We start from the raw sequence: 9,721 nt of genomic DNA on the forward strand, positions 1-9,721 counted from the left end.
AATGGAGGTGTTTTGCCAAGAAGAGTGGGCAGCTTTACCATCTGAGAAAATAAAGAACCTCAACCACAACTACCACAAAAGACTTCAAGCTGTCATTGATGTTAGAGGGGGCAATACACGGTATTAAAAAATTGGGTATGTAATCTTTTGATCAGGGTCATTTGGATGTTTTGGATTGTCATTATGATTTAAAAAGAGAAAACACAGTAGTTTGACAAGAAATGGCTTCACCCAACCACTAACCATGAGTGGAGAGAAAGTTTTGGTGTTATTATTCATATTATCTGAAAAAAGACCAAGAAAGCAAAAATTCTGCCAGGGTATGTAAACTTTTGAGCACAACTGTAAACTAAGCTCTTAGGCTCCCCCTAGTGGTGGCTGCAGGCAGACAAAATTTTATTATTTGAGTCTATATCTATTAGACGGATTTACAGATATGTTTTAGAAATATAGAGCCTCAATGACTACTAATATCATGAAATTAATCACTGTTAAAAGTGAATTGATGTTGAAAAGTGTAAAAATCTAGGACACAATAAATAAATTTTCATGTGGAATATTTGATTAAACATTTCTTTCAAAAAGGCGCCATGATTATATCATTGTGGTCTAAAGAAGAAAACATTCTATGTAATCATTTACAAAACAAACAGTCCTTTTAGATGACTTATTATAATTTAAGCATATTATTAATGCAGGGAATTCACAAAGTGAATGTCATAATATTTAACTTTACCAATATCTATGTTAAAATTTGCAACTTTCCTCACCCGTTGGCACTTTTGAGAAAGTCCAAAAAAGTTTACAGGAATAAATGAGAGGGGAAAAACAAAATAGAGCTCCCTTTGTATTCTCGATCATTATATCTTGTCAGAGTTTCAAAATACTTCTACAAGCAGGGAAGTGTAACTGGCATTAATTCATTATTATGTTCTTATTTGGGACTTTTATCAATTAGCCAGAGTAAAAGGCCTAACAAGGAGGACCCAGCACATCCATACATGCATTGATTTTATTCAGGACACTGCATAATGCTTCAATTGTCCTGCTGAGGCACTGTAGGTGAAATGAGCACATGATGTTAGGTTCCTTCAAAAAAATTACAGTTGATTACTCGGATTTTTAGCAGTGGGATACCCTTTTATGAGTTTGTCACCAGAAGAATTGATGATCCACTCTTTTAAACTAACCAACTATTGGGATAGCTTGCCTTGATCCATTGGCTATGGTTTTTAAAGGGGAGTACGGAACAAGATGTCATTGAGGTTGAGTTCAATTTTTCCTTTGAAAAGTCTCGCCAACTCTTTTGTCCTCAAAGTGGTAAGACCAAACAACAAAGTTTTAAAACTTTAAACAGAAGTTCTCTAATGCTCCACGTTAACGCTCGTTCAGTCAATTACATGCACAGAAACCTTTAGCCAAACCAAAAGTTCAAATGTGAAAGTTTCTCTATGGATCAGAGGATTTGGGATTCAGACGTAGACTTGCTCTTGCTTTTCAGGTCTTTATGCACTGAGTCTTCATTGAAAGCTTTTTCAAATATAGAATGGATGGATTTTCCAAATTTATTTTTAAAGTCTCGACCAATAAAAACATAGAGGAAAGGATTGACACAGCTGTTCATGTACGCAAGGCTGGTGGTTAGAGGAGTTCCAACACGAATTTCATTCTTCAGATATTCATCTTTCCGATAAGTGGAATGCAATTCCAGGAACGAGAATATATGGTAAGGAAGCCAGCAAAGAAAGAAGGTAATTATCACTGCGATGATTACTTTGAAGGGCTTGGAAGAGGTGGTCATGTGGTTTCTTTGGATCCGGAGGGCAATCATAGAGTAACATGTAACAATGATGGCGAAAGGAATAATAAATCCGACAAAAAATCGTAATATGACTGTCGCTTTGTGCCGGGCTATACCAATGTCTTTAGAAGCTCCAAGTTCAAAGTTGTTATAGCAAAATATGAAGTCATTGTGCTCGAAGGTGTCTCGAATTATAAAGTATGGCAAGCTTAATAATAAAGCCAGTAACCAAACAGCCATGACAACAAATAGTGCCAGCCTTGGAGTTCTGTGGTTTTGGCACCAAACTGGGAAGATGACAGAGGCACAACGGTCTACACTGATGGTGGTAAGCAGGAAGACGCTTGCATACAGATTGAGAAAAGCCACCATACTATTCAATTTGCACATAAAGTTTCCGAAGAGCCAGTTGAAATTGTTTGCCAGGTAGATTATGCTCAAGGGGAGAAATAATGTGAACACAAAGTCAGCAATTGCTAAATTAAGGAACCAAATAACGTTGACCGTTTTCTTCATCTTGAAAAATGTGAACCAGATAACCAGCCCATTTCCAGTGGTCCCCAGGAGGAAAGCCAAAGAGTAAACCACCAAAGAGAAATAATCCACAATAAGCAATCCAGTCTCTTCATAGTAGGAATCGGTGGTATTGACAGAAGTTTCACCTAGTAGTGTAATATCGAAGAATGGAAATGGTGTTGTGATGTTCTCCATAACTTTCATTGGTGAACAGTGGAACAGTTCAAAGAAGCTGCAAATGTAAAAATGAAAAAATATTGTAAATGGTAAAAATTGCAATTTGTTCATTCATTTTAATGTGGACAAGTGATTTGTGCTGTTTTCCATTTTATCTTTCCAGTGTTTATAGAGGAGGAATCACAAACAATAAAGGCGTTGCCAGTGAAAACAAGTTATCACCTATCTGCAAAATAGGTGATATTTTACTAATCAGTGAGGCTCTGACCATTGGTGTTAGTAGTAATGAACGAGTATATTCATTTCTTGGGTTTTTCCGAGCATGCTCGGGTGACCTCCGAGTATTTTGGTTGTGCTCGGAGATTTAGTTTTTGTCAATGCAGCTGCATGATTTGTGGCTGCTAGACAGCCTGAATACATGTGGGGATTTCCTACCAAACAGGCAATCCCTACATGCATTCAGGCTGTCTAGGAGCTTCAAATCATGCAGCTGTGTAGACAAAAACTAAATCTCCAAGCATGCCAAAATACTCGGAGGACACCCGAGCAACGAGTATACTCGCTCATCACTAGTGCTTGCACCAATCATTGGAATGTACATTTTTATTCTGGAGTGGCAAGTCAGATGCTCAACAAATGTCAAAACTGGAGTAAATCAAGTGACCATATTCCACCGCACCCAATGCATGTTTCCCAGGAAGTGCTTTGTCCAGGGGTGAAAACGTGTGCCCCGCAAAATGCATGTCAGGTGGTGTTGGACCTAGTCACTTGCCTTAATTCAGCTTTGACATTTGCTACAATGGGTATTTATTATTCTGTTGCTTATATTTTTTTATGTTCCATCGCTCATTTGCACAGATGGGTGTCTGGGTGTCCTTCTAGGTGGCTTACTTAAACACATTTTCTATTTGTTTATGCCTTCATTCCTAATTGAGTCACATACTTTTCTATATATGATAATCGAGTAATTGTTGTTTTTGCTGGATTGGCATATATTTATATACCTCCTTTTTATCAGTGTTACATATTAATTATTTATGAATTATTGAGTAAGGCTTCCACTTTGATTATTTATTAAATCGTTACCAGTTCCCCCTGCTTCTTCTTAACTTATCTGTGAAGTGTCATTCTATCGTGTGTTACTTTCTGTCTGCTATTATACACTTAACAAAATTATTTTGTTTTATTGTATATTGCCTTGCATTTCTATCATGGGTGTTTCTTAGGAGAAATGTTAATAAAAAGCCGAGGTCACAACAGGAAAACACAAGTTCTAAACAGGAGCAGAAAACACAGTTCTAAACCAGGGAAGCACAAAGCTATATCTGGCAGCTTCCAATGGTAACTGGAAGGTTTAGTAGGGTGTGGTGCCTTCCAATTAGATGAAGCAAGGAGCTGATAACATCAGCTGGAGAGCACACACCAATGCTATCAGATAGGAGAGAACTGGAGGTCTAACCTTAGGGACCCGTTTCACTTAGCGACGCACCAGCGATCCCGATAACGATACGACCTGGTAAGGATCGCTGGTGCATCGCTAAATGGTCACTAGTAAGCTGCCAAACAGCGATGCAGCAACGATCCTGCCATCCGTGTAACGACCTAGCCGGTCGTTGGTACCTTGTCACACAGCAGGTTTTCAGACGATTCCCGCCTGCGTCCCTGAGTTCTGCATCGCCGACGAGGTCTCAGAGGCATCAAACACAGCGATGCGCGCTGGCCAGTGGGACGCCGACGACGAAAAAATGGCCCAGGACATTCAAGCATGATCAGCGACATCGCAGCGGGGGGCCGGTCGCTGCTGCGTGTCACACGTAGCGAGATCGCTGGCGAGGTCGTTGTTGCGTTACAAAATCGGTGACACTTCATCGATCTCACTAGCAATCTCGCTATGTGAGAAGGGGGCTTTAGTGGTTGGACAGAGCCTGTGCCATCGATCGCTTCTTGTCCTGGTATCTCTTCCGTCACCAGCGCCGCCCATGGAGTGAATATGGCGGCTTCTGGAGACAGAAGGAGAAGTTGCAGGAGCAGGGTGTGGTGGAGATCTGACAGGTGTCTTCTATTGAAATATGTTGCTAATCATGTTCTTACCCAACAACAGCATGGTGACATTATCAGATAAGGTGGAAGATGAGGTAACGGTTTTATTAGAGGTTAAGGCAACATGCTTTTATGATAAACATCAGATAATAAAATGTGATAACAAAATGTTTTTTTTCGTTACATCTCAGCTCTATGAAAGCTACAGATGAACATCAGATTATGCACGTAAAATGACACATACTGGCACCACAAATTTTGCGAGAAATTTCTGGCCAGCATTTTGAGCTGTACTATCGAATGCCAAGCAGCTGCTTCCAAGTCAACTAAGATCAAGTTATGCAGCAAAATATTAAAAATCACTAGTCAGACCGTTTAAAGGGAATCTGTGACCTGAATTTGGTGGGCTATTTAAATGACTTCTGTCCGGTCGGATGGGCGGTGTTTCCTATTCATTCCTCCTCCCCATCCTTGGCCGCCGTCCGCAATATTTTCTGGAATTTGAGTAGGTGTATGCTATAGTCCGCGCGTGCGCAATGCAATCTTGCCTCACGCATGCGCAGTATGCTTTGTCCAACTGTGGGTAAAGCCTAAAAGCATTACTGCGCATGCGCCAGTTAAGTATGTCCCAAAAGTGTTTTGCTGTGTTCCGGGACATAGTTAAGCAGCGCATGTGCAGTAATGCTTTTAGGCTTTGCACGCAGTTGGGCAAAGCATACTGCGCATGCGCGAGGCAAGATTGCATTGCGCATGCGCTGACTATGGCGTACATCTATTCAAATTCCAGAAAATATTGCGGACGGCGGCCAAGGATGGGGAGGAGGAATGGATAGGAAACACCGCCCATCGGACAGGACAGAAGTCATTTAAATAGCCCGCCAAATTCAGGTGACAGATTCACTTTAAGGAGCATTATGCTTAATTCTAGGCTCTAATCTAAATAAAAAAATAAAGCAGACCTGACACAGATGTACAGCACCCAAAAAGAATGGAGAAAAAAAGTATTGAAATAACATAATATAAAAAAGTAGTTCCAAACAAAAGTGCATCTAAAGTGAGTAAAGAAATGTATCAGATCTTCTTCATATACCTAGGACTGCAATCAAGTGGGTATTCAGTATATCTAAAAGAAAAAAGTATTTACCATCTTCATAGACAAGGATTCTTTACTGTAAAAGCAGTGAGACTATTTGGAAGTTGCGAAGGTAATTTTTTAATTGTTGATACTTTTTAAATATTTTTTTTAACAGTGGCTTAGATGTCTTTCTCAATACGTTGAACTAGGACAGATACATTATATGCTCTTTTTCTGGCTTATTATAACACGTTACACAATTTATTGCGCTACAATGGAGCAGCCACTAGGTGGCAGTGTTTAATACACTTTTTCTGACCGAGATCAATATTTGTCAAAGTCATAAATGGGAATAAGATGGAAAAAAAACCTGTTTTTCTGGTTTTGGAGGAATTGTGTCAGTTTCCTTTCTGAGAACCTGTTGTAGCAAATCAGCAAATCATTTGTTTTTTTTTGCTCTGTACCAATATTTTCTTCCTACTTCAGTCGCTGCCCTACAATGTGTTGTAATATTGTTACACAATGTTGGCTTTGCTCTGCTGCATGAAGCTGGGTCCCTGTATAAAAGTGGTCTTTGTATATGAAATTGTAGCTGTAAATCCAAGCAAATGGGCTTTTACAGTCAGATCGAGGCTCAGTAGGTAATGAAGTAGCAATGAAGTAGTCATCTATTTAATTGTAGCTCCTTTCTGACATGTGAAGTGGACTGTGGACTTGAACCTGCCTTATATACAGAGTATCGGCTGTGTTAGGCTAGCTTCACATTTGCGGACGGAGGGCTGCGGACTTCCTCTGTGAAGCCCCGCCCCCTGCCACACCTCCTCCGGTCAGCTCCGCCTATTTCTGCATGCAGCCTGCGTACCCTATCTTCAGCATTGGGTACACAGGCCATGCCGCAATATGCGGATGCCGCTGCATGCATTGTTTTGACGATGCGGCGCCCGCATAAAATGCCAACATGATGCGTTCTACACGGGTCGCCGCACCGTCAAAATGATGCATGCGGCGGCATCCGCATACTGCGGCATGGCCTGCGTACCCAATGCTAAAGATAGGGTACGCAGGCCGCATGCAGTTGCATGCAGAAATAGGCGGAGCTGACCGGAGGAGGCGTGGCGGGGCGGGGCTTCACGTAGGAAGTCCGCAGCCCTCCGTCCACACATGTGAAACCAGCCTTATACAGCTGTTACTGTCCTGCAACTGTCAGAGTCAGGGAAAACTCAGATTCCAGCAGTTTACCCCATAGATGCCACGGTCAATAGTCACAGTAGAATCTAAGTGGTTAGGAAAGGTAGAGGAAGGATTTGCTTGCACCGTTCCATCGGCCACAACAGTGATCCACTCCCACTGAAATGAGAAAGGGAGCAGCTTGTGTTCTGATTAGCCTGCCTGGCGTGACATTATTGCCGCAGAACAATACACGTGAAGTGGCGCCACCATCATATGAGAGGTGATACTACATCTCCCACTGCAGTGTACAACGGGCCATTAGCTTTGAGAATTAAAGGGCAGGTAAGATCCAGCGCTAAATAAAAAACAGCCTTAGGGCTTATTCACATGTCAGGATTTGGTCAGTATTTTACAACAGCCAGGAGCAGAACTTACAGAGAAAAACTATAATTCAAAGATGGACGCCAGTTCTGTGTTTTGTAGACACTGATGTTGTTATAAGTGAAATGCAATATAAGAGTTAGGTACCATCCGGATTGGGTCACCTTGTTGTGGTGGGATGGCTTTTTTTTCCCCATCAAAACATTGTTAACCTTATGTTATTTTAAGTACAATTACTAATTATTTACTTTACTTAAATAGGGTATTTGCTCATTTTGTTTTTATATTAGGTTCTGTATATTAAATATGTCTGTGTCCCAATGAACGTAGGTTTACTTAAGTTATTAAACTTACTTAAGTCACTGTAGATAGTACAAGCATGTTGGTGATCCCGAAAAGATTTGTGAACAGGACCGTTGGGAACACTTAACAAACAGGCTGATTACATTTCAGATTATTAAAGGATCAACCACGGTTAACACACGCCTGACATTTTAAGTGTCGAACAACCTATGGCCCCACTCTTTATTCAGAGGATCCACAGTTAAACACGCTACCAGAATTGACATACTAAGTAGGTGTACAAATGCGCTCATTGCATGCCATAAACACTACACTGATCCCATATTCCATTTTCCAGGGACCAAGCTCTATGCTCCCTACAAGGTGAATCAGCTTATAAGTCAGAATCCTCTCAACTTTTCTCATCTCACGTGCATTGGATACATTTGACATTCTGTCACCTGCAGCTACGCAAGTGAGTACACTGTTTACTCCTTTGAAGCCAATTTATATTTCTATGCATGGCATCTTTCCCCCTTTTAGCTTTTAAACCTATTTAGTGCAGTGCTTTAATCTATCTTTTCAGGCATTTTTCAATAACAGGATTTGACACAGAACCTGTATACTCACCTGCAGCTTATAAGTTCTTCACTACCCCCAGTCCAATATTTTCAAAGGTGAGGCACCAGTGTATATTTACCTAATACTATTCCTAGATAATAGATAGATATAGGATAGATAGATAGATAGATAGATAGATAGATAGATAGATATAGGATAGATAGATAGATAGATGATAGATAGATAGATAGATAGATAGATAATAGATAGATAGATAATATATAGATAGATAATAGATATATATATATAGGATAGATAGATAGATAGATAGATAGATATAGGATAGATAGATAGATAATAGATAGATAGATAGATAGATATAGGATAGATAGATAATAGATAGATAGATAGATAGATAGATAGATAGATAATAGATAGATAGATAATATATAGATAGATAATAGATATATATAGGATAGATAGATAGATAGATAGATAGATAGATAGATAGATAGATAGATAGATATAGGATAGATAGATAGATAATAGATAGATAGATAGATAGATAGATAATCAATAGATAATAGATAGATATGAGATAGATAGATAATATATAGATAATAGATAGATAGATAGATAATATATAGATAATAGATAGATAGATAATGCATAAATAATAGATAGATGATAGATATATAGATCGATAGATTGATAGATAGATAGATAGATATAGGATAGATAGATAGATAATAGATAGATAGATAGATAGATAGATAGATAATAAATAGATAATAGATAGATATGAGATAGATAGATAATAGAATAGATAGATAGATAGATAATATATAGATAGATAATAGATAGAGAGATAATAGATAGATAGATAATACATAAATAATATGTTTTCAGTATATAATTATTATTCTATGCACTGCTGAAAAAGATCAAATCTTGCAGCTGAGGCGACGAAGACGAAATCTCTGGGCACCCCAAAATACTCGGAGAACACCTGAGCATGCTCGGAAAAACCCGAGCAACGAGCATACTTGCTCTTCTCTAATCCTCTGTGCTGCTGGTGAGGCTGTAATAACAGCACATGATAAAGCAGGATAGTGAGCCCGGGGTCTTCTTCTCACCCATTCCACCAACATTACTCATTCTCTGCCTGATACATGGCTTACACATTGGTTACTTACTTGCTTATCCCCAGGATCGGCTTCTTGTTTTTCCTTTTGAGCTTCTTCGCTATCTAAAAGTATTCTCCAGTTAGGCGTGAAACTTATAGGAGTTCTGCCGTGACATCAGTTATTACATCAGATCCAGAGTCAGCGAAAAACTTTCTGTCAGGAGGAAATGCTCTTTTTCTCTTAACCCTTTAAGCCCTGAGCCAATGTTAGTCTGCAGGAATGCTTCTTTTGTTTGTTTCTGCTTGATATTAGCAATCATAGCACTTACATACTTGTTTGTTTTTAAAAGAGATGAACTGTAAACATTTTTAGGAATTCATTTGGGGGTACATGTAAGATAACGTTATCACTGCATACATTTTTCATAATGGTGGAATATATAAAAATGCTACTTTTTTTAACTGTTCTTCATTTTTAACTAGTTTTATGTTTCTCATCACTCGCAGAGGGCATGACCGCAAGAGTGCCCAAGCGCGAGTGGGGTCTGCCTGCTTCAGCTGGATGTGCGTCCCGCATTTCCAGGTGAAATGT

The 9,721-nt window shown here is 39.4% G+C and overlaps 1 protein-coding gene across 1 annotated transcript; it reads right to left on the reverse strand.

Moving 5' to 3' along the window:
* Window positions 1-540: 540 nt before the first annotated feature.
* On the reverse strand, window positions 541-9,303 carry LOC141085338 (chemerin-like receptor 1). The gene is made up of 2 exons (XM_073570626.1): window positions 9,200-9,303; window positions 541-2,549 (listed from the first exon to the last, which is right to left on the reverse strand). Exon 2 carries the CDS (start codon window positions 2,519-2,521, stop codon window positions 1,457-1,459), a length of 1,065 nt encoding a protein of 354 aa, XP_073426727.1. The 5' UTR covers window positions 2,522-2,549; window positions 9,200-9,303; the 3' UTR covers window positions 541-1,456.
* Between the last annotated feature and the right edge of the window lie 418 nt (window positions 9,304-9,721).

This window comes from Dendrobates tinctorius, unplaced genomic scaffold (assembly GCF_039654945.1).
Source record: "Dendrobates tinctorius isolate UK_male_01 unplaced genomic scaffold, ASM3965494v1 ptg000028l, whole genome shotgun sequence".
Taxonomy (NCBI): Eukaryota; Metazoa; Chordata; class Amphibia; order Anura; family Dendrobatidae; genus Dendrobates; species Dendrobates tinctorius.

Excerpts from the sequence above, each read along its gene's own strand:
- LOC141085338 (XM_073570626.1), bottom strand. The coding sequence starts at position 2,521 with ATGAAAGTTATGGAGAACATCACAACACCATTTCCATTCTTCGATATT.